This window comes from Schistocerca piceifrons, chromosome 5, assembly GCF_021461385.2.
Source record: "Schistocerca piceifrons isolate TAMUIC-IGC-003096 chromosome 5, iqSchPice1.1, whole genome shotgun sequence".
Taxonomy (NCBI): domain Eukaryota; kingdom Metazoa; phylum Arthropoda; class Insecta; order Orthoptera; family Acrididae; genus Schistocerca; species Schistocerca piceifrons.
The window spans coordinates 662,945,437-662,970,887 of NC_060142.1; the positions used below are offsets into that span (position 1 = coordinate 662,945,437).

The 25,451-nt window shown below is 43.5% G+C and overlaps 2 protein-coding genes across 3 annotated transcripts in view; one reads left to right on the top strand and one right to left on the bottom strand.

Moving 5' to 3' along the window:
* Nucleotides 1-22,951, bottom strand: part of LOC124798502 (F-box only protein 33) — an 80,800-nt gene extending 57,849 nt beyond the window's left edge. For both annotated transcript variants that reach the window (XM_047261939.1, XM_047261940.1), the window contains exon 1: nt 22,539-22,951. In XM_047261939.1, coding sequence (XP_047117895.1) covers nt 22,539-22,945 — 407 coding nt within the window. In that variant the 5' untranslated portion in view covers nt 22,946-22,951. The remainder of the gene's footprint in view (nt 1-22,538) is intronic.
* Nucleotides 22,952-23,256: 305 nt separating this feature from the next.
* Nucleotides 23,257-25,451, top strand: part of LOC124798503 (membrane protein FAM174A-like) — a 28,978-nt gene continuing 26,783 nt past the window's right edge. Inside the window, exon 1 of the mRNA XM_047261941.1 lies at nt 23,257-23,880. Within this exon, the coding sequence (XP_047117897.1) occupies nt 23,477-23,880 (404 nt within the window). The 5' untranslated portion in view covers nt 23,257-23,476. The remainder of the gene's footprint in view (nt 23,881-25,451) is intronic.

Genomic DNA, 25,451 nt, shown 5'->3' on the forward strand with positions numbered 1-25,451 from the left:
CCATATTTCGCGAGCGATTCTCTAACATCATCTCGGATTCTGTGCAATGCAGCATTGTAAGCTGAATCCACGTAATTCTTACGTAAATTTGACTCTGCAGGAACAGACTGATGGCTGTACTTCTCAAGAAAACCTCTGAAAATAGGGTTTTCTAGTTTCCGAAAGGGGATGTTTGCTACCACAAGTGCATGACACAAATCACTGCAGAACTTGTTTTTTTCGGAGGATTCACCAGATTTAGAATCGCATATAAAGAGTTTTTCGTATTACTAAAGGATAGCGATAAAAAAGAATCCTAAGTGACAGGAAAATAAGAAGTCTAAGAAAAACATCAACTAACCTCCTTGTTGCATGCTTGGCAGAAAATAATTTTCCCTTCTGTTGTATAATGCGGAAAATCTTGCAGCCACTGCCTTATATGAGTAGACTTTAAACTAGCTATTTTCGGCATCGCGTAGTATTCTCACACAGAAACTAGAATTTATATTGCACTTAGAACCTCAGTAACACTTAACACGTCGGTCGCTACACAATTTACTGATTTGTTTTCGCTGGGAAAAAGTGAACAATGACCTGTTTTTTCCTTCCTTTTACTGCGGTGCATAGGAGCGGTAGGGGAAGTACCGTACTCGTTGCTGGACATATGGCACCTGACAGATGACTGCCCCTTCTGAACAAGCGAATGGAATCTGCCGGTGCTTCAGATGAAAACATCTCACTACTGACAAATTATTTTTCGAACCGCAAAAATCATGTATAATACCTTTCACGAAACAGAGTAGTTTGATAGGACTGCCTGTAGACAGCAGCGAGAAAATGCGCGAAGGGCAGTACGTTTAAGTTATAGAGGGCGTCTACGATTAACATTGTGATTTTTTAATCTGTGCTCAGCTTAAGGCCTATGAAACCATTTCTTTGCGAAAATATACAGCTGGGCAGAATCCTACGAACGAAATATTTTCAAATATAACATTTAGTACTCCAACGTTCGATTCTAATGTGTAACTCAAATCTTTGACCGGTTCCCATTCGCTCACCGAAGTTAAGCACTGTCGCGCTAGGCGCGTACTTGGATGGATGACCATTCAACCGTGCCGAGTGTTGTTGGTAGTAAGGCAAGCAAAGGAATTTCAAACAGTCTCTAACGACCTTCGCCTTCGACGAGACGTAAAGCCCTAAGTTTACTTCCTTTTTCTAATCTTTGAAAACACAAGAACTATGTCAGATTAACGAAATAGGTACTTTTTAGGATGTGGATGCCAAAATAGGCAAAATTAGGCGTCAATGTCGAAATGGGCAATTTTAGGTCCTATAGAACTAACGGTATTCAGTTTAGTCAGTCATGAAATGCTTAAGCACCAACTTATATGCAAATTGAAGCTTAGGAAAAATAATAGGTTTTAATCTAAAGATCCCTGATCTATTTTTTACGTATGAATAATAAAACACCTATAAAGAGTGAAACTTCCTGGCAGATTAAAACTGTGTGCCCGACCGAGACTCGAACTCGGGACCTTTGCCTTTCGCGGGCAAGTGCTCTACCAACTGAGCTACCGAAGCACGACTCACGACCGGTACTCACAGCTTTACTTCTGCCAGTACCTCGTCTCCTACCTTCCAAACTTTACGAAAGGCAAAGGTCCCGAGTTCGAGTCTCGGTCGGGCACACAGTTTTAATCTGCCAGGAAGTTTCATATCAGCGCACACTCCGCTGCAGAGTGAAAATCTCATTCTGGACCTATAAAGAGTATTTGGTATTAACAGGGATAGCAGTATAAAAAAATAAAAAAGACCGAAGTGTTAGGCAAATACGAAGCACAAGCGCTTATCAACTAGCCACCTTGCTGCACGCTGGGCAGAAAATATTTTTTTCCATCTGTCGTATAGTGTGGAAAAACTTGGAGCGACTGTCTTATATGATGAAATAGGCACTTTTTAGGATATTAAAGCCGAAATAGGTAAAAATAGGCACTAACGTCGAAATAGGCTTTTTTAGGTCCTATAGAATTAACGCTATTATGTGTAAATAGTTATGAAACGCATAAGTACAAATTTTTATGCAAATAGGAACTCAGGAACAAAATAGGTTTTTACCTAAAATCCACGGTCTAGTCATCACGTGGTGACCAATGTAGCAAAGCTACACAGTTGTGAGAAGAGATCGTTAGATCAACAGGTGAAAAGGTGCCATGGGCAGCACTGAAGTGGGTAGGAGAACCATCATTGAGGATGTGTGATAAGCTGGCCAATTAGAAGGTCCCTATCAGAAAAAATGGTACTCTACCATAGAGGGTGGTATGTGCTTAAGTGCCCAAGCAGGAGAAAAAGGGGAGGTGGGATTTGTTAGATTAACTCAGTAAATTCAAGCCAAGTGGTCTGGAGGTAGGTACATGTTGTAAATGGTAATTGTTGATATGTGCACCTGCACTGCTATTGTGCCCAATAAGGTACAAAGGGAAATCCATTCACAAACGAAAACTGTACGTACAAAATTCAGACACATCCACATGCCCCCTGAGGACCAGCACAGTTCCAACAGAATGCATGATACCCACAGATTGTTTGAGAATGGTCACCAGTGAATTGCATTTCTTGGCAAGCAATGCAGAAGAGGAAAGGTGTTGTAGAATGAAATTTTCTCTTCACTGTGGAGTGTGCACTAAAATGAAACTTGCAGGTAGATCAAAACTGTATGTCGCACTGAGACTCAGAACTCGGGACCTTTGCCTTTCATGTGTGTGGCGCGGGCCTGTGCAATCCGCCATCACAGTGTTTGTATTCAGTGCTAGCGGTTTCTGGATGAAGTAAGTGGCCACCGTTACCTGCAGCCAGTGTCCCGGCCAAGAAATACGAATACATTTGGCTGTTGAAAGCAGAGCTTTGTCCACTTGCATCTTCTCCACTAAACACAAATGTTCTTTATTCAGACCAGCTTGGTGCAGGTGTGCATTCAGTTATCAGTGATAGGACCCTGTACTTGGGCAGATAACAGTTGGGTTAATGTTTCTCCAATCTGGTAAGTATTTGCCTTGCAGGTATCAACCAACATAATTTTTTTTTTTTTATGTAGAGGCTTTCAATGGAAAAACGAAAATGAGTAAACAGCACTGTGGGCCGGAAGTCCCCCATTTGGGAAAGTTTGGCCGCCAAGGGCAACTACTTATTGTATTCGATGCCACATTGGGCGACTTGCACACCTAAAGACTGTAGATACAGCAGTTTTGCGAAACGGGGCAGTTTGTTCTGCGCATGTCTTTCACAAGTATGAAATCGAACTGGAATTAGTTCAACTGCTACAACAGCAGCAACAGTTTGAGCAATAGCAGCAGTTATACAAGTTTCATCAATTATTTACAGATTTGCTGGGAACCCCCCCCCCCTCCCCTTCCATAGCCAATGCTGCCTACATGACACCCCCCCCCCCTCCACCAGCTTTTCCACCAATGTCTTTTAACTGAATGGCGTATCCACCGGATCTAGGTGTTCATATTTCTTCTGTGACTCAGCATATAGCACGAGGTCAATAGATTTGTATTCCTGGATATTCTGTTCTACCTTGAAAACTTGTGAACATGGGGAATTTCGGAAGACCGATTTTATATAAGACCAAAACCTCGTAGGGCTTTTTAGTTACATTGGTTGACAACACTTTGTGAACATTTCTCTCATTGCTCTCCTTGTGCTAATTTTTCCTCTGTTTACTTTTTGTTTGTCAGCTATAGTTTGACATTTCTTGAATCTATGAATAAGCTCTCTTTGTTTACATAGAAGTTTTCCAACATGGTTATTTCCCATCCCTTAAGACATTTTTGGAACATACTTCTCTAATGCATGTTGTATGATGCTTTTGAATTTTTCTATTTGTGATCCACATCTTTGTCCTCAGCACTGTGTTTGATGTTTACTCATATACTCTGCAAGTTGTATCCTGTCATTCTTGTTAAGCTTTCTTTCACGTCCAACAATCCTCTGCTAGTATATTTCAACACACTGATTTGTTTTATGTTGGAATAAACACCGAGGAAAACAAGTTCTGTAACTGCTTTCCATAACATCGTATAATCGGATCTGCCCATTGGTGAGTCACTAAGAAAGCTTCAATTCAAGTAAAATTCACAAATCCAAATTCGAAACACCTAAATAACATTTCCACTATGAAATTGAAGTACTGTGACCTGCTATCCAGTTTAACTTTTCCTACAGTTTTGGAAGGTAATACACTGTCCGACAGCATCTTCATCAGTATCCCTGTCACAAATGGCAATCTTCTCAGACACGTGATGTGTGTCTTAAAAAAAAAAAAAACACACACACACACACACACACACACACACACACACACACACACACACACACACACACAAACAAACTAACAAAGGGAAATGAATGAAAACTATACAGCTACACTAGATATGTCCTGTCAATATTTAACAAATACAAAGATTTCCATTTTTCCAGCAAACACCCAGTCTATATCAAAAGTCACTGAATAACGGAAAAATTTAAAAATTTTTAATCGAATTGATGAATGTAAACCTGGCACTACAGTCAAGGATAAACTGCACAGCTGTTTCGTGGTGTTCAATCTGCATGGAAAACTGTGATGGTGGAACAAACTTTTATCACTAGTATTTGGCTGGCAAGTGGCTTAACTGGTAGAAGCATAACGTTCTTGATCACAAGACTATGTACCAATATTCTGGGTTAAATTCTAACTCAACTGTTGATGGAGTGAGGCATGTGATAATGTTGATCGTAATCCTTTCCTTAAATATGGGTGTTGAGTTTGGCAGGCCCCTCTGTGTTATTCAATTAAGTCTGGCACTACACAATGGATTGGTTGGTTGGTTTGTTTGTTGCGAAAAAAAAAAGACAGCACACACAAGTCATTAAAAGATCAGTCAAAACAAAGTGTTAAAACCAAGAAATGAAAAACAATAAAGAGAAGAAAATAGTGGAAAGAGTAGGGGCAAGCTGCCCAATGAGCAAAGGCTGACAAGGAACCCCTGGGGTGTAGACGAGGTTGCCCCCACCAGACCCTCACATTGTCAATGAGGCCAAAAAGCCCTACATTACAGGGATGAATAGAAATCACCTTCACGGGCAAAACGTAACACCAGATCAGCCGATTGGGCATTGTCTGCTAGCACCAAAGGGAACGTGCCAGGAAGATTAAGATGCCGCCTCAAAGCAGCCAAATTAAGGCAGACTATGAGTAAGTGGGCCACTGTCAGGCGGGCTCCGCCTCAGCAGTGAGGGAGATCCTCACGTCTGAGAATGTGGCCATGGGTCTGCCAAGTAAGGCGAATGCAGGGGTGAAAGGACAGTGAATTCCCTGTGAGAGGCACACAGCAAGAACTGCCACACATTTGTGGTCTCCTTGATTTCATCAGTTTGTTTGGGGAGATCAGGGCAGATCATTGTGAGTTCCAGACTTCCAGAAATCTATGGTGTATAAAAGACCAAAGGTCCAATTCTGGGGTGCCCATTTCCAAAATTGGCATCCTGGTGGCCAGCCTCCCCAACTGGTCAGCTCATTTACTTCCCAAAATCCCAAGACGACTGGGGGTCCAAACGAAAATAAATGGCCATCCAGCTTGATGGAAGTCAGAGACATGATCCTGGATAGCCGTAACCACTGGATGAGGAGAGCAGCACTGGTCTATATCCTGAAGGCTGCTAAGGGAGTCACAACAGATTACGATACTCTTGCCAGTGCAGTAACGAATATGGCTGAGGACTAGTTTAATGGCTGTCAATTCAGCAGTGAAGACACTGCAGCTGTTTGGCATAGAGTGCATTTCACTACACCATATATATGTGTATGCAAAGCCTGTTCATCCGTCAACTGCTGAGCCTTCGGTGAATACCATTTCTGAAACCGGATACATCTCAAGGAGACCCAAGAACAGGCAGTGAAAAATCATGGAGTCAATGGAATCTTTTGGATCAAAGGACACTTCGAGACAAATCGAAGGTTGGGGCACAAGCCGTGGGGGCAGATGTGATGTCTCCCTGACCAGAGGCGACAGTGGAGGAAGTTGCAATTTCCAACAGACACACTCGAGGTGTGCAGCAATTGTAAACCCAGTTCTGGGTCACTGTAGTGGGGTTTGGAGCATCTTTCCAGGTTGGTTGGTTGGTTGGTTGGTTGGTTGGTTTAAAAGGGGGAAAGAGACCAAACTGCGATGTCATCAGTCCCTTGTTCCCAGCAGAACAATTACCCAAGGGAAAGAAGAAGACAAAGAAGACATATGGCACAATAACAGGGGAAAAGAAGAACCAGAAGAATGACAGAAGGGCAACAAACACTACACAGGACAAAACAGGTCAAGAAACCACAGAGAGATGCAAGAAACAGGGAGAAGAGATTAAAAACAAGAAAGCAGATTACCTTGGCTGGCTGACCACGACAATAAAAAAGGAGAAGTCAGCAACTCTGCAACACATTAAAACCTCCGCCCTAGAAGCCCTAGGGTGGAGGACACAGAGGGACAAAGGACATGCGCTAAAACTCAGATCAAATGATAAAACCCACCCTCACAAATAAAACTTAAAACTAAAGCTGCTTTTGAGGCACTGTCGCCCAGCACCGAAGGTAAGGTGCTGGGAAAGTTAAAAGTCCACCACAGAGCGGCTGAAAGTGGGCAGTCCAGGAAGAGGTGGACATCTGTCATTTGAGAGCCACAGCAACACTGAGTTGGGTCCTTGCGACGGAGGAGGTAACCATGTGTGAGCCACGTACGGCCAACGCGGAGCCGACAAAGGACAACTGATTCCCTGTGAGAAGCCCACAGGGAAGACTTCTCCTAAATGACACACAGTTTGTTCTGCATACTGTTATGCCACTCTGTCTCCCAAAGCCGAAAAACCTTGCAGCATAAAACAGAATGCAGGTCAGTTTCAGAAATTCCCATCTCCAGGAGCAGTTTCCATGTAGCCTGTTTGGCCAGCCTGTCGGCAAGTTCATTGCCTGGGATTCCGACGTGTTCTGGGGTCCACACAAACGCCACTGAATGACTGAAATGTTCCAGGGCAAGGATGGACTCCTGGATGTTCCCTACCAAAGGATGGCGAGGGTAGGGCTGGCTGATAGCTTGTAAGCTGCTTAGGGAGTCAGAACAGAAGAAATAACTCTCCAGAACAGAGATGGATGTACTGAAGTGCACGAGATATGGCCACAAAGCTCTACAGTGAATGCACTGCAGCCAGCAGGTAAGGGATGCTGTTCAATATGGCCTCTGGAGACATAGGCGAAGCCAAAATTACCATCAGCCATCAGTGTAAACAACTTCAGAGCCCCAGAACACATCAAGAAAGCGGTGGGGTAACGGAGTCCTCCGGGCCATGCAAAAGGTCCAGACAAAGCTTCAACCGAGGTGTACACCATGGAGGTGTATGTGAATGGACCTCAAGCAGAGGTGGTAAAGGGAAGGACTCCACTTCGAAAAGAAGGGATCGCACACTTCGGGTGGGAAAAGGAGACAGTAATTCTGATGTTCAGGAGAACTACTGGCGAGCAGTTGTTCACGTCGGATACGCAATGGAGGGATTCCGGCCTCCACCAGGACACTGGTCACCGGACTCGTTCTAATGGCTCCCGTCACTAGGCAAACACCATAGTGGTGCACTGGGTCGAGTAAACACAATGCTCAGGGTGCCGCTAAACCGTAAACCATACTCCCATAGTCAAGGCAGGATTGAACAAGGGCTCTGTAGAGCTGCAGCAGCATACAGCGATCTGCACCCCAGTTGGTGTTGCTCAGGCAACAGAGGGCATTGAGGTGCTGCCAGACTTCCGCTTAAATTGACGAAGGTGAGGTAGCCAAGTGAGTGGATCATCATTAAGATAAAGTTCAGGTCCCGGATGAATGGTACGACGCTGACAGAAGTGCACGACACATGACTTCATGGCTGAAAACTAGAGGCCGTGGGCTAGAGCCTATGACTGCGCTTTGTGAATGGCTCCCTGTAGGCACTGCTCAGCAAAATCAGTACTTGAGAAGCAATACAAAATGGAGAAGTCATCTGTATACAGAGAAGGGGAGGCCGACAGCCCTACAGCTGCTGCGAGACTGTTAATGGCCACTAAAAATAGAGATACACTCTATACGGAGCCCTGCGGAACGCCATTCTCCTGAATATGGAGGGAACTATGGGAGGCACCAACTTGGACATGGAAAGTATGGAGTGGGAGGGAGTTTTAGATAAAAATCGGGAGCCAGCCCCGGAGACCCCACTCATACAGTGTGGCAAGGATACAATGTCGCCAGGTCGTGTCGCATGCTTTACCTAAGTCAAAAAAGACGGCAACCAGGTGCTGGCATCTGGGAAACGCTATTCAGATGGCAGACTCGAGGGGCACACGATCGTCAGTGCTAGAGTGACCCTGGCGGAAGCCGCCCTGACATGGAGCCACTACGCCACATGCCTCCAGGACCCAACCCAACTGCCAACACACCGTATGTCCCAGCAGCTTACAAAGAACCTTGGTGAGGTTGATGGACCGATAGCTATCCACATCAAGCAGATTTTTATCGGGTTTCAGCACCAGAATGATGATGCTCTCCTGCCATTTGCGAAGGAAAGACACCTTGCACCAGATCTGGATGAAGATGACTAGGAGATATTGCTTGTAGTCAGGTGAGAGATGTTTAATCATCTGACTGTGAATCTGATCTGGCCCAGGAGCTGTGTCAGGGCAATGTGCAAGGGCACTGAGGATCTCCCAATCTGTAAATGGGACTGTGGCGTGTAGTGAATGAGAGGACTTTCCTTTCCATCTGCCGTTTGAGGGTGCGAAAGGCTGGGGTGTAGTTCTCCGACGCAGAGGCTCGAGTACAGTGCTCATCAATCACATTTGTTTCAGCAGAGAGCACGCCATTGATGTTAACGCCTGGGACACCTGTTCGGTTCTGGAGCCCAAAAAGACGTCTGATCTTCGTCCACTTTGGAAGGTGATGTATGGCACCCAATGGTTGACAAGTACCTCTCCCAACACTCCTGTTTCCATTGTTTTATAAGCAGAATGCGGGCACGGAGCCACTTAAAGGCTATTAGGTGTTCTAGGGAAGGGTGCCGCTTATGTCACTGTAGGGTTGGCCGGCGCTCTAATTGCCTAAGCGACTTCCAGTGACTACCATAGGACTGTGTCACTGGGAGCAGCCTAGAGAACGAGGTATCACATTTTCTGCCGCAGAAATTATCGTTGCAGTGACCTGCTTAATTACAACGTCGATGGCACCACATGGGGAAGATTCAATGGTGACAGCAGAGATGAAGGCTACCCATCTTGGTGGGCGTCCATGGGCATGATGCCGGGAGAGTGACAGGAAGATGGGGAAGTGGTCACTATCACACAGGTAATCATTTGCTCTCCAGTGGATAGATGGGAGAAGTCCTGAGCTGCAAATTAATAAATCAATGGCCGAGTAACTACCATGAGCCATGAGGTCGAGTTGGGACTGTAAATTTTTGACATCTCTGCCACGGCCAGTAAGCATGGTGCTTCCCCATAAGGGGGTTATAGGCGTTAAAATCTCCCAAAGTAGGAAAGGTTTAGGGAGTTGATCAATCAGTGCAGCCAATACGTTCATGGGTATTGCACCATCTGGAGGGAGATATACATTTCAGACAGCTATTTCCTGCATTGTCTGTACCCTACAGCCACAGCTTCAGGAGGAGTTTGAAGGGGCACAATTTCACAACATACCGAGTTCAGGGGATAAACACCAACTCCACCTGACTATTGTATTCACTACGGTTCTTGTATTATCCCCTTTAGCCTTGAAGGGCAAGGGTCCACATTGCTGCTGTGAACCAGGTTTCCTGGAGGGCAATGCAGAAAGCAGGTGTAAAGCTTAACAGTTGCCATAGCTAAGCCAGGTGGTGGAAAAAACTGCTGCAATTCCACTGGAGGATGACATGATCGTGAGACTGGGAAGGCATGAAACACTGAACAAGGCAGTCTATGCTCAGGGTCACATGCTGCCACTGACCTATTTCCTGAATAGGCTATATCCATTGTGTCTGAAGGTCTGGCGAGATCTAGGTCCTCAGCGGACGCCACAATCTTCACCTCATCCTCAGACACAGAACTTGTAGGCAGCAGTGGTGTGGGTGCCACCGCAATTCCTTTGGTTTTGGGGGTCTTCTTTCTGGATCTCTCTCACTGATACTTGGGTTTCTCTGGCTGGGAGGGCTTCACTGATTCAGTCTCCGGCATGGAGGATGATCATGAAGCCCTACAACCCGGTGCTTTTGGGCACTTCAGCCACTGGCGTGTGTGATCTTTCCCACTAGCAGGAGCCTGGGAAAGGAGTGACCCGAGTGACCCAAGGGACCCCTTTCAACTGAGAGAAGCCGAAGAAGACTTACACTTCTCCAGCTGGTATGTGGGGACTGGTGTCCCAGATGGTTGGTGGGACAGTGCTCCCGACGTAGGTGGTGCGGGAGCAACAGGGAGGGAAGTGCCCCTCACCAGCAAGGGGGCAGGTGTAGTCTTCCAGCTCTGAGAGCCGACTGGATCTCACTTAACTGATGGGGCTACAACTGTTCTCGTAGCGGTGGCATAAGAGGAGGTCATAGCAAGAGGATGTAGGCGCACAAATTTCCTCCTGGCCTCAGTGTAGGTCAGTTGGTCCAGGGTCTCATATTCCATGATTTTCCTTTCTCGCTGTAAAATCATGTAGTCTGGTGAGCAAGGGGAATGATGCTCTCCACAGCTGGGAGGCAGGGCACACGGGATAGGATGGACATCCACAATCTCGACATGTGATGCGGGAAGACATATGCCCGAACTTCCAGCACTTAAAGGTCCGCACAGAGGGAGGGGTATATGGCTTGACATCACGGCGGTAATGTGTCACCCTTGAAGGCCAAGATGAAGGCACCGGTGGCAACCTGATTATCCCTTCGACCCCGATGAACGCACCGGATGAAATGAACTCCTCGTCGCTCTAAGTTGGCACGCAGCTCATCGTCACACTGCGAAAGAAGGTCCCTGTGGAATACAATACCCTGGACCACATTTAAGCTCTTAGGAGGTGTGATGGTAACAGAAACATCCCCAAGCTTGTCACAAGTGAGTAATGCATGTGACTGGGCAGAGGATGCCGTTTTTATTGAGACTGATCCTGACCACATTTTGGACAAGCCCCTCACCTTCCCAAACTTGTCCTCTAAATGCTCTACAAAAACTGAGGCTTCATTGACACAAAGGAGGCCCCATCAGCTCTCATACATAAGAGGTAACGTGGCGAATAAGGTTAGCTGCCATGCTTAGCCTGGCGCTCCTCCCATGGTGTGGCCAGGGAGGGGAATGATTTAGGATCATACTTCCTTGCATTGTACTGAGACTTGGAACACTTAGAGACTGCTGGAGTTTGATCACCAGAAGTGATGACATGGCACGCTTCATTGTGCATCATCTGCCCTGATGCCACCCACTGCGACTAGGGGCCCTCCCCACGGGCACCACCCAGCTGCAGAACAGGCCACCTCACAGGATGGCCATTGCTGGGAGGCCCGATGTCCCAGGGTGATGGACTGGCTATCATGCTGGATATGAAGTGCAAAGAATTTCATGGTCATCATCGGCGCAGAAAACTACACTGCGTAGTCGGTGGAGGAAACACCCAGGAAGGTGCCCTCACTCGAGAGATGGAGGATGAGCAGGACTGCAATGCCACAATGCGAAAGTGGGCTAAAGATCTCAATGCACAATGGACAAGATGCACCATGTAAGGTGCCCTTCCTAAATTGGCTTGCTCTTTGGGAAAATTTTGAAAGATTGAGGTCAAACCCTACAGGAGACTATCACAACGGCCGAAACTTGTGAGACTCCTTTTAGTCGCCTCTTACGATAGGCAGGAATACCTCGGGCCTATTCTAACCCCTGGGGCTGCAGGGGGGGCCTTTCCAGGGAAATTGACATAGTAGCTGGCATGTTCAGGAAAGCTACAAAAGCATATAGTGTAATTCAGCAGCTCTTGTTGGCACCTGATAGGTAATGGAGGGACTCCAGCCTCAACTAGTAGGATGTTCAGAGGTTTAGTTCGGAAGGCTCCTGTCACAAGTCAGACACCACAATGGTGAATGGCATCCAGTATCTGCAATGCTAAGGGTGATACTGAACCCTACGCAAGACCCCCATAATGAAGACAGGACAGAATCAGGGCTTTATAGAGTCGCAAAAGGATAGATAAATCTGCACCCCAGTAAGTCTTCCTGACGCACCATAGTGTGCTGAGGAGTCACCAGCATTTTAACTTACGTCAGCTAAGGTGGGGCAGCCATGTTAGCTGAAAATATAAGATCAGTCCCAAAAAGTGGTGTGTCTCAATTACAGGCACTAACTGATCATCTAGGGAAAACTCTGGGTGTGGATGGGCAGTACAATGGCGACAGCAGTGCATAACCTGAGTCTTGGTGGCTGAAAACTGAAAGCCATTGGTTAGAGCCCATGACTGCACCTTTCATATGGCACCCTGTAGGCGATGATTGGCAACAACAATAAAAGCTAAGATTATCAACACACAAAGAGGGCGATACCAAAGACCGCACAGCTGCCACTAGACAATTGATGGCCACCAGAAAGAGGGGAACACTCAGTACAGAGCCCTGCGGCCCAAGTTCTCTTGGATACGGAATGGGGACGGGGGGCAGAGCAGGGGGGGGGGGGGGTGTACTGAGTGAAGCACCCACTTCAACCAGAATGTAAAGTGCGACAGGAAGTTATTGGCAAAAATCAGGAGTGGACTCTGGAGATCCCAATCATGTAACATAGTAAGGATTTGATGATGCCATGTCACGTCATAAGCCTTATGTAGGTCAAAAAAGTTAGTGGTGGGATACTGATGATGTGTACATGTCATCTGGATGGTTGACTCCAGGTGCATCAAATTATCAGCAGTGGAGTGGTCTTTGCAAAAACTGTCCTGAGATGCAGCCGAAAGGCCCCAAGAAATAAGGAGACAATGCAGGCACTTGCTAGCCATGCAGTCGAGCAACTTACAGAGAATGTTGGTAAGGCTGACTGGGCAAAAGCTGTCTGTCTCTAGAGGGTTCTTACCCAGGTTCAGCACCAGAACTGTCATGCCTCCAAGATGTGAACTCATCCTCATTCCAGATCTGATTGAAGAGGGCAAGGACGTGATGGTGACAATCCACAGAGAGAGGCATCAGGATTTGGTTGTGGACATGGACTGGCCTTGGGGCCATATCAGAGCAATAGGCTACAGCACCCAGGTGGCGGTTAGTGAAAGATAAGTGCTTCCGCTCCACCTGCTGTTTTATGAGCCGAAAGGTGGGGCAGTAGTTCTCAGATGCAGATGCGTGAGCATAATGCTCAGCAATATGTTTGACGATGGTGCCTGGATCAGTATAAATGGCACCATCTAAAAAAAATACTTGGTACAACTGCAGGTACTGGAAGCCATAGAGGCATTTGACCTTTGTCCATACCTGTGATGGAGAGATATGTAATGCAATGGCAGACACGTACTGTTCCCAGAATTCTTGCTTTCATCATTTTATGAGGTAGCTGATGCAGGCACGAAGTCATTTAAAGGCACTAAGGTGATCCAGTGCAGGGTGCCACTTATGGCATTGGAGAGCCTGCATACGGTGTCTAATGGCCGCAGCAATCTCTAGGGTCTATGAGGGTTCCGTCTTCAGACGGGGGATCCTGAAGAAGAGGTCACAGTTTGGTTGGCTGCCCCATGAATGGCTGCTGTATGCTGAACAGCTGCATCAATATTACCTTGTGATGGTAAGCTAAGGACTACAGCAGAGGTGAACCCATCCCAGTCAGCGTAACTGAGAACCCATCTGGGTGGACACCCAGAGGAGTAACAATGAGGGAGGGACAGTACCACACAGGTCATTGTGGACCCTCTAGTGGACAAAAGGTAGAAACCAGTGCGGCAAAAGAAGTGATCAGTGGCTGAATAAGTTTCATACACCACAATGAAGTGTGTGAGGGCACCAGAGCTCAAGAGACATTACAAATGGTAAGACCACTTAAGAACGGGTATCAGGAAGTCAATGCCCCTTGTGGCCCATTTCACTTGTACGCAACAATAATTTGGTAAGTTGGATGATTAGGAAATTGTTGGATGGTGAGACCTAACTGTGAGAGTGTTTCTACCATCTGAACTGAAGGGGGAAGATGTCTACTTTGGCAAGGAGACTGTCTAAGGGACTAGACCAGAAAGTGTCAGCGGCCAGTCTTACTCTATGATGATTGGACAGGGCCCAATAAACGCGAAAGCTGAAAATGCCGCCGAGGCATAAACCTGGTAACCATTGTTTGAACAGGATGAGACCAGGGCATGGTAAATACTGAGGAGGGTAGCACAATCAGCATACAAAGAGGTGTGGGCAAAGAAGCACATAGCTTTCGGATGCAGCCAGTCTTAAGTTGATGAATATGGGTCAGCCACATCAACTTTTTATCAAATAACAGTCCCAAAAGTAGGGACTCTGTAATGGTGTCAAAGCTCTGGACATCCAAGTACAGTTTCAGATCAGGATGGACTGTGGTACAATGATAAAAATGTACGAGTTGCATTTTCACAGAGGAGAACTGGAAGTCATGGGAAAGCGTGACAGGAAAAACCCTGCAGGTGGTGCCTTGGAGCTGGAATTTTGCCAACACTACAGACTGGGAGCTGCAGTAAATGTGAAACTTCAACATACAGCAGGAGTGGTACGACAAAGCTCACTAGCCCACTGATAGTGATGAGAAAGATTAATACTCAGCTTGGAACACTGCAAAACACAGTTCTCTTGCAACCCTTGGGAGCTGATTGGTGTACTACTGGGATAAATACTGATAGTAAGCCTTGAAAATCCCAATCATAGAGGGTAAGTAAAATGTGATGGCACCAAGTGATGTTGCGTGACTTATGTCATGAAAGACTGCAATGAGGTGCTGGCATTTAGGAAAATGCCGAGTCCAACCTAATCAGATGGGTGGTTGTGAAACATCCTTCTCATAAACTGCACTGATAGGGGGAAGAAACACCCCATGATTCAAGAACCCAACATAAAAAACACTTTCTTCCAAATACATTTGAAGGTCCAGAATAGATGGATCTTTAAGTACTAGTCAGATGTTGGATCATATTATGAATCAAATGAGGGCCTGGGAATGTATCGTGTGACAAGTCTAGAGCAGGGATCCCCAAAGTGGTCGATATCGACCCCTTGGGGTCGATATCGGTTTCCTAGGGGTCGACATAAACGAAAACTGATTTTGGGGGTCGACGAGGTACCTTAGTACCTAGGTATTTTGTATCAATAGGAAAAAAAACTAAAGATAGGCCCCTTATTCATAATAGTCTGCTAACTTAAAGCATTGCTAATTCTCACTCTGTCTTCTTCTTTGACCTAAGTCGGAATGAAAAATAACACTCTGTAGCAGCTGTTTTAAGTTAGCGGACCATTATGAATAAGGGGGTTGATCTTAAAAGTAGGTAATTTAGCCATGGGGGTCTGAGGTAACAGTTCATTTTGGAAAAGGGGTCACTTGTCCAAAAGACTTTGGGGATCCCTGGTCTAGAGCCTGATGCAGTTTCCAATCACTAAAAGCTTTATTTTATGATTTGCCATAACTGAGAAGTGGGTGGAGGGGGAGTGGCTATAGAGATGCCCACAGCTTGACTTTTACACATTCAAAAAGGTAGCTGGACTAGAAGAGAATGCCAACACTGTCACAAAGTGGGACAGAAGGCGTTCAGTGTGAACACGCACATCATGAAGAAAGAAATGGAACAGTTTTTCATCTTTGGCAGTCAAAGACTATGGAGATTGGTCCACACTTGACGTGAAGTGGTATACCTTTTCCAAGCAAGAGATGTAGCACCCCCAGCATTTCTTCTTATACCATTTAATTAGATAGTAAGCCATAGCATAAAGCCACTTAAAAGTGAAGACAATGGTCTGCAGAGGATGTCACTTGAGATGTTGCAGGGGCCTTACACTATCCTGAAGAACTGTTGGAAAGTCTTTGACTCACCATGGCACCAACTAGCAGCAGAGGGGGGACCTACAGAAAGGGGAATAGCTGTTCCAGTGGCATGCATGATCATGTCCCAGGCATCTCCCACAATCTTGTCACTGCATTCTGACAGAGCGGCCTGAGACAGCAGCAGAAGTATACAAATACCAGTTGGCTCTTTGTAGAGCCCAACACGGTACTTGGTCCATCAGTCAGTAACAAGGAAGTGTCAGTACTACTGGAAAGTGGCCACTGTCACAAAGATGGCCATGTAGTGACCACTGTAGTATCAAATCCATGGGATTGGGGGAAGAGATCGCAAGGCCAACAGCCCAAAATGTGCTAAGGGGAGTGCTGAAGTGGGCAGGAGCACTGTCACCGAGGAGAAGTGGCATTTCCCCACAGATGGTGGTGGTGTACATTTAAGTCCACAAGCAGTGGGAAAGAGAGGGAGAGTAGTTGAATTACTGTGGTCATCTCAAGAGAGTGCCCTGTCAGGAAGTAAATAAAAGTTACAAATGGTGATCGCTGCTGACATTCGCACTTCCATTGCTATTACTTGCAATGTTTAATGGAGGGGAATTCAGTCAATGAAAACATCTGCACAAATCAATGTACAGACGTCTCCAGATGCCCTCTGTGGCAATGTGGTTCCAACAGAATGCACAATGCACATTAATCTCAGAGAGTTGGGGAATGGTCATCACTGAAGTTTGTTTCTCGTAAAGAAATTAGTTTAGTTTTAGCAAGTGCCAGTAGTATCCATTGCAGTTCCATGGGATCATCATGTTGAGGGTGTCCTCATTAGGTGTGGAGGGGCCAGGAGGCAGGTCACGACCCAGGATTATTGACTACATGACAGGGGTGGAGAATATCAATGAACATATGTTCAGTCCGACAGTCCTGTGGCACGCATCTTGCGGCATGAAGCCCAGAAGGTCACTGAAGGAGTCACCTCCAGAGATTTCTCCTCCCTCTCTGCACCCACCTCTTTCACAACTTTTGGCAGTCAAGATTCTTGTGATAGTTTAACCACTGTGAGTGAAGGAATGGAAGAGGAATGGGCAGAACACGGTTCCTTCAGCCACTGGTTGGTGCAGAACCTACAATCTGTGGATTTCCAGGAAGGAACCCCATCACCAATAGATGCTGGAGGAGGGCGCTGCTTCACCAGCCAGGTGCAGAGTGGTTCCTGAAGATGGTGCCACAGGAATCACAAGAGGGGAGTGCCCATTGTCTCCTTGGTCAAGTTCATTTGCATGATTACAGGATGATGATGTCGGGGGGGGGGGGGGGGGGGGGTAAAAATACACCTGGTCCAGCTAATGATCTGAACATAGGCCTTGGTTTATACTATTGAGATTGGATACAACCTATCACATTTTTTCTGATCTTCAAAATATGAGAGGTGATCCTAACCTCCTGGTCCCAGATTTTGCTTTATTGAGCAGATTAGCACACTTCAGGGATTAAAGGAGATAATTGTACCCACAACTGACTCGGACAGGTGGTAGTGCACATGGCATTTTTGTGAAGTGGTCAGTTTGTCTGCAAACTCATTTAAACCAAGTTCATTAGAAAGACCACGTTCTAAACCAACTAAAAAACTAGGTATGTTTTTGAAGTGTGAGCACATAAGGGTCTAAAACTGACAACAAGATGAAGGTGCACTAAAATATGGCCATATTCAACTGATATTAAAATTATATTGGACAGCTTTTATTATCTACAATTGTGTACTACTCTCTGGTAATATCAAAACTCCCGATGACTAGGAAATGAGATTGTCAACGCAACTACTAGTAAGCAGTCTTTTTTGAGTTTTTAAACATCTCTAAAGCATTTAACTCTACAAAATTCTTTTTATGAAAAATGAAATAGAATGAAGAATCCAATAAAAAGGATAGTTTTTATCTTTTTTGTTGCTCTAATAATCTGAGCTTCTAATGGCATTAAATTTTCTTTCATCATCAAAGAATAAACTGAAATGAAGTGTTACAAGAACAGGTTTAAATATGGGCACACACTAGTGGAACTATACTCTAGTTAAACTAGAGAAAACAATTTTTTGGCTATTGAAAAAATAACACTTCAGACCAGCAGAGTCTCTGGCCAAAATTAGTGACAGTAGTGAAAGAGATCAGCATCGAACCTTCAGTCAGGACAATATGCTGTGTGCATTTATGTGAAGGACTGGTGGATTGGAATTATCTGTGAGACTTCTGCTGAGCAGGAGGATGCTTTAATAAGCTTTGTTCTCCAACATGACCCAGTTGGCTACCAAGAAGTGAAAGGTGCTGCGTTCCAGAACAGCACTTTATTGCAGTTGTTCCAGCACCATAAGTGATTTCGCTTGGATAGCAGTAAAGTTTTGCTCATGACATTCAACAGTAAATTAATGAAAGCTGTAAGAAGTTCAAGTAACTTTAAGTAAACATAAGCTTGGTATCCTAAGAAAGATTCCTTCCAGCTTTGGCCTCTGCCAAAGAAATGGGTCATCAGGATGGAGATCCTGTGTAAAGAAACCCGTATCACACTTGGTAACCTGTGGTAAGAAAATCCACCCACAGCTGCTTTTGCACAGCTATCAGCCATGGGCCCTATGGCCAAGTAATGCTGGTTTTCTCACTTTAAAAGAAAACAGCAATGTTTAAGCCACCATGGACCACAGCTACACACTTGTATATAATTTTTCTATCAGTACACTGATGTTCCAAAAATCTGCAAAATTTGCAAACAAAATGTGCTATATTTCAAATTGGAATAAGACTAGTACATCAATAGCATTGCACAATAAAGACATACTCAAATTCCTGTACAGTGAGAAACCTTTCCAAAAAAAGGGTCAAGTCAGATTTCTATGAACTTCGCCAAAATTTATACAGTGGTTTAAAACATGAGCACAGTTTATATAAGTGTTTCATCTGTTATGCAACAATTTTACTACCATGATGTGCAGTACAATGGTAATGCATAGTTAGATTTTGAAATTTATAACTAGTTATATTTTGTATTATGCAGAAAAGACTTCTTTCTAGTTTTTCTGACTATTTCACTTCCTAGGCCTCAGGACTTTTGATATTACCTTCCCCAGAGTTTTACTAAACAACTGTAGAACATAATAAAAGATGTCAGAATACCGACAGAACACAGGTGTATTTTGAATGTTCGTCCATCTTCGTGTTTTTTTGAACCTTATATGTCCGCATTGTGAAACCAAATTATTTTTTTATGTGGATTAGAACACAATCTTCCTAATGAATATAGTTTAAAAGACTTTGCAGGAAACTCATTTTCATAGAAGTTGGGCAAACACACACATTTTTGGTATTTTTACAAAAATCATCAACTATGCCCTCAATCTGTAAACTACTGGAAAACAGTAGTAGGATGGAATTTTATACAGGGTGTACATAAAGTCCAGGAACGATTTCAATTATTTATTGCACAAGAGCCAAACACTGTACAGATATCATTCACATGTCATTTAGAAGAGAAACCTTGAAAGTTATTTTATGTATAATGCCACAGCGTAGTTTCGTAATTTGCCAACAGTCAGCGCTAGTCGCACACATGGCGAGTTCAAGTGCGGAGCGATCTTTCTGTGTGTTGGAGTTCAGATGTTCAGAACCAAGTACGGTAAGAAGCCACCAAACAAGGAAGGCCATTTACCACTGGCACGACTAATTCGTTACAACGGGTTGCTTGTGCCCAGCAAAGAGAAGTGGACTTCCCAGTGACAGTGAAGTGAATGTGGAGCGCATACGAGACACATTCATAAGGAGTCCAAAGAAATCTGTGCGTCTTGCTTACCGTGAAGTCGAAATGGCTCCAATGACAGTGTGGTAAGTCCTGCGACAAAAGCTGTCTATGAAACCGTTCAAAATGGAGCTAGTGCAGCAGCTCAATGACGACAACAAAGACAAGTGTTTTGAGTTTTGTTTGCAGTTGCAACAATTAATGAGGATGGGGATGGCATTGTTGACTGCTTAATTCTTAGCGACGAAGCCACTTTTCACACTAATGGGAAAGTGAACAGGTATAATTGTCGAATATGGGGTACAAAACATCCACACGAATGCATTAAATTTGAGTGCGATTCCCCAAAGGTGAATGTTTTTTGTGCCTTGTCACGCTGAAAACTGTACGCGCCATTCTTCTCCGCCAAGAGCACTGACACTGGATATTCCTACTTTGACATGTTGCAGCAATGGCTGATGCCTCAAATACATTCGGACTTTCCATTCATCTTTCAGCAGGGTAGGTCTCCACCCCATTTTCATTGTGAAGTTCGTAGGCACCTGAACACGGAGTTGCTGCATTGATGGATTGGCCGTGCTACACAAGGGGACAGCTGTTTCATGAAATGGCCTCCTCGATCACTAGATCTCACTCCGTGTGACTTCTGTGGGAACACAATAAAGATCTGTGCCACCTCTAGCACGTGATGTAGCAGAATTCCGGAAGAGAGTACGGGAAGGGACTGCCACAGTCGACGATGCCATGCTGGGATGGGTATGGCAAGAATTCAATTACCATATTGATGTCTGCCGGGTCACTCATGATTTGTATATCGAATGTTGTGTGTACCCAGACTTTACGTACACCCTGTATTTGAAGACCTAGTATTGGTAAGCTATTATTTGCAAAGTTTCAATTTTATCTCACAATTACTTCCAGAGATACCCAACCAGTTGCAAATAACTATGGTATGCTGACCAAGGTTTCGACACCTCTAAGGATGTCTTCATCAGAATGAAATTGAGAAACTGTAAAATTATGCTGCGAAAAAGCAAACTGCTCACAAAATTCTGTTTTATTATTTTGCTTAAGAGAGCACAAAAAATTCTAAAAGGTGGCCTAGTTTGTTTCTTACAAGAAAATATTGCTGGAGATATATCCCAAAGTTGCTGAAAACTCAGGAGCACACTGTTGAAAGCAGCACTACGGGGTCAGTGACTAAATCTCTGCAAGTATGAACGTGTGTCGTGAAACTTTACTAATGTGCAAATGTGCACACAAAATTCTATCAAAATCCACAATGGTCATGCAGGAACCCCTAGCCCATACAGCACAAATTATTAAATTGATTCATAACAAATAATTAATATTTATGTGTTCCAGTTATTAATATGAAATATATTTTGTGATGATGCCACTATGGGTTTATTATGGGACATATTACAGAACAGGTCTGAAGATGGTCAATGCTGACAGACCAAAAGTTTTGTGATCTTTGACAGAAATAAAGGAAATTTATTCTCACTGAAAAATTTTTCAGCTATGGCGTATGTGGGCATGCGGTGCAATGAATGAAATCTTATGTCAGTAAACAGAAAGCAATATGTGACAAAAAATCTGGATTTATATCTGAAAACAGGGTTAATATGCATGGTACAGTGCGCCTCAAGGATATGTAACTTACTTGGCCTCTTTTGTTCAACCCATTTCTAAATAATATTGAAGTCAATGAGATGGATTGAAAAAATGCTGCATGCTGCTGATATGACACTGAATGTAGAAAACGACTTTGAACACTGGAAAGAAGTCAACAAATAACAGTATGGTGGCTCACACCGAATAATTTATTATATATCTAAGAATGTTCACATTGTTCACAAATAGAGAAAAGGAAGATCACATAGACATATTCATAGATGAAATAAGTCTGGCGTTAGTACTATAGAATTTTTGATAATTCAGTTGACAACAAGCTTGAATGGGGACAATACATAATGTCTGATGCAAACTAAGCAATGTGATATTTATTATGAAACAGCTTTCACGATATGCTAACAAACATATGAATAGTGTACTGTGCTCTAGTTGAACCATACTTAGAGCATGGAATTGCTGTTTGTGGGATACTCCAGCAGCAATAATACAAAAAGAATTTTGTTTTGCAAAGAGGGCCATTGGGACCATCTTGAATAAAAGACAAATTGACTCTCACACATTTGTCTCCCATACCACAAAAAAAACGATTTTATAGTGTAGAGGCGTACATGTGTAAACAATGAGAATTATTATTATTATTACTTGTATAAATGAACAGTAATCACTTTAATGTATTATAGTATGTAAATATCTAAGATCCAAATATTGAGAGAAAAAATGTATGCAACATTGCAATCATTATTACCAATTTGATGTTTCGTATTTTAGGATATAGACTAAATATCTAAGATACTCCGTTAAGTTTAAATCTCTTATATTACAAGTCACTCTGTAGAAGCAATTGAATAGTAAATAACTCTTGTTACGTAATTGTTATTAAATTTCTTAACAAACCCTTCGTATATTAACATCTGCATACTGTTTCGACAAGTTTTTCCATGAGCACGGCTACAATTTCTTGACTTTTCGCTAACATAACATGGAACTAAGTGACATATGTTACGACATCGATGACATGTAGCTGTCAATATATTTGCATGAACAATCCAGGAATAATTCCATTATCGATAAGGAAAGCAGCACTCGACATTCTATACGCAGTGCTAAATATTCTACCAAACAGATGCCATACACTTACCTTTCGATAAAAGTTATCCTATCACCAGCAAATCTGTCAGGAACTTCAAACCTGCAATGACTTGGCTGTAAGGAAAGACGTCGAAGAGATTCATTCTTACGAAGTGTTTGTATTATTCTTGCAGCCTCCTGTACACAAATCAAATCCATTGCGTCAAAGCTGATTGTAGCATTACGCAATTTCGTTGCAAAATGTTTAAGCTGGTACCGAGTTCGTAACACACTATCTTCATCTTTAGTTTTAAGCCTAAAATGGACTGTAGGCCAGAAGCTGGAATGAAACAGTGTACCTCGCCATTGCTTACACGTCGACGAAGCTCTAATTCTCTCTTTTTGAGACAAATAAGTGAAAACTTCTAACAAAATGACACTTGGCAGATGGTTCCAACTACCTTCCTCCATTGCCATCAATGACACCCTATCTGTTACAATCGAGGAGCAAAGATATGACGCAAATAACACAGCTGGTCCTCTTTCTATGTAAACTCAACATGTCGGCTGTCCCACCAGAGAAGTAAAATGTAGTGCATAATCAAGGAGTTTCGTAAATCGTGAATAAAACTTTCAATAACTTATAAACAACGAAGTCATTTCCGTGTGATTTTTCTGAGTGATTTGTTTCCCGAAAAGATAGCGAGTCATTTAATAATTGTGTTTCGTTATGTACTGTCAAATATGCCAAGGTCTATTTTGAGTTTGCATTGAACTAAAATACTTTCAGGACAAGGAAAAAAATTGGACAGAAATAGTTTGGAGGCTTTTCTGTTTACTTTACTTATTAAGGGAATTGTAGCACCTGTGTTGATTACCAAGTGTCAAAATTGCGAAACGTATTTGTGTGGACTGGTGGTGCAAACGAATGACGTATGCTCTTGGCGTGGTAGAACGGCAGGAACTTGTATTTCAATAGCTATTAATTATCATAAATGTTGCCTAACCATGCTAGGAAACTCAATACGTATAACAGCCCATATAACAGTATCGTGCGTGCTATTGTGTAGTTTAATTTTATGTAGTGCAAAGACAGATATTGGAAATGCACATGAATCATTCAGCAGACTTCCCCGGTCTGAACCAGCAACAGACGTCAAATTGCATGAAGAAAAACAGAAGTCATCTGTATCTGTCAGACCACCAGCACAAGACAAGAAAAATAAAGATGTCACTCCGTCTACGAACGTTTCACATGCCAACAACGTGACAGTAACTGAACAATCTGCTGGTGAACATACTGGTGGCAGGCCACAACGTAACTTGAATTCCGGAGCTCTTTTACGAGGGTTTTCAGTTTTTGTTGGTCTCAGCGCCATTGTCGTGATATATATTGTAATAAGGGCGATAAGGTAAGCAATATTTTATGTTATAAGAAATAAAAACGTTGCTGTACTCTATCAGATTTTACAATCTGCAAGCTAAATTCAAAGTCTGCTTTATCGTACCTTTACAGTTTTCTCCCGGCATTAATCTCACTGACTTACCATGACAGTGATGATCTAGAGAAAGTTGTGGTAGGCTGTGTCCATTATTTTCTTGTAATACCAGTCGACAGCTTCTACGTATATTTTTGGTGATGTCGCTTTGCCAAAACATTGCAAAAAAAAAGGGGGGGGGCGGTGTGTGACACAACTAGTTTAGTGCTTTATTACTCACTTGAACTATGGGTAATTCATTTTACAAAAAACATGCATAATACAGATGTAACGAAGTAATGTAAGCTATGAGTAGTGTAAGTATACTATTTGGCACAGTGGAGGCTATTGTCATTGATAACCCTGTGACCTGTTGAGCAAGAGGTATATTCTCTTATTGTGACCCACATACTAGTATACACAATTGTTAATCATTACAAAAGTGTGTATGTATAACAGCATATTTATAACACTGTTTTTAAAATTCAGTGGAAGTACAGTTCTGATGTCAATACAATACTCCACAGATTTTCTCTAGTTTGTCAATTTTTGTTCTTATTCATTCACAGTTACTCATTGTGCTATTAATTAGATATATATGTTCCATGTATCAGATCTCTTAATGTAAATCCATCCTTATCATTTTTATAAGTGAGCCATTCTCCTTTTTCATTTCAGTAAAAGTAATTTGGGAGTTCGGGGGGGGGGGAGGGGGGGGGGGACTGAACTATAACTCAATTTATAGGCTGGATGTATATATGCTATTTGTATGTGTGTCTGTAGTACATGCTGGCCTTGTACAGATTACTTAATAATAGAATTGTTGAAATTTAATAAATATAATAAAATAGAGATAAACTAGAAGTGACTCCTCTAGGAGCAGAAGCTGGAAATACAGAAGCGTCCGATTCCACCCGTCTGCTTTGACCCATGACGTCACAAATATGGCGGAAACGACCATACACTACGACTCCAATATGGCGCCTATGACGTAATCACGTAAACGTGACACCACTGACACGAAAGTACATTGAAAAACCACCATACACACGTTCCACAAAAAACCTAATGAAACTACCGGGACAAGAGTGGGAAATTGGCGGTTTTTGGGTGGGGACAAAGTAAACATAAACAAATTTACACACACACCACCATACCAAACCACACAAAATGACGAAAAAAAACCTTCAACACAAAACTCCGCAAATTCCACTAAACACAATATCCTCTGGAATCGGACACTTCTCTTGACCTATATAGCTCAATGGCAGCTCCCGACCCCACAAATTGGAATCGAATTCTTCCCTTGACCTATATAGCGAACAGCAACTCCCGATACCGGAAAACCCACAGCCACTACCACACATTGGAATCGAACACTTCCCTTGACCTATATATGTCAGCAGAAACTACCGATACCAAATCATAAAACACAAATCTACAACCACGTCCACAATCGTCGCTATCTCAGAAAACACAACAAACCAACAAAATTGGAATCGAAC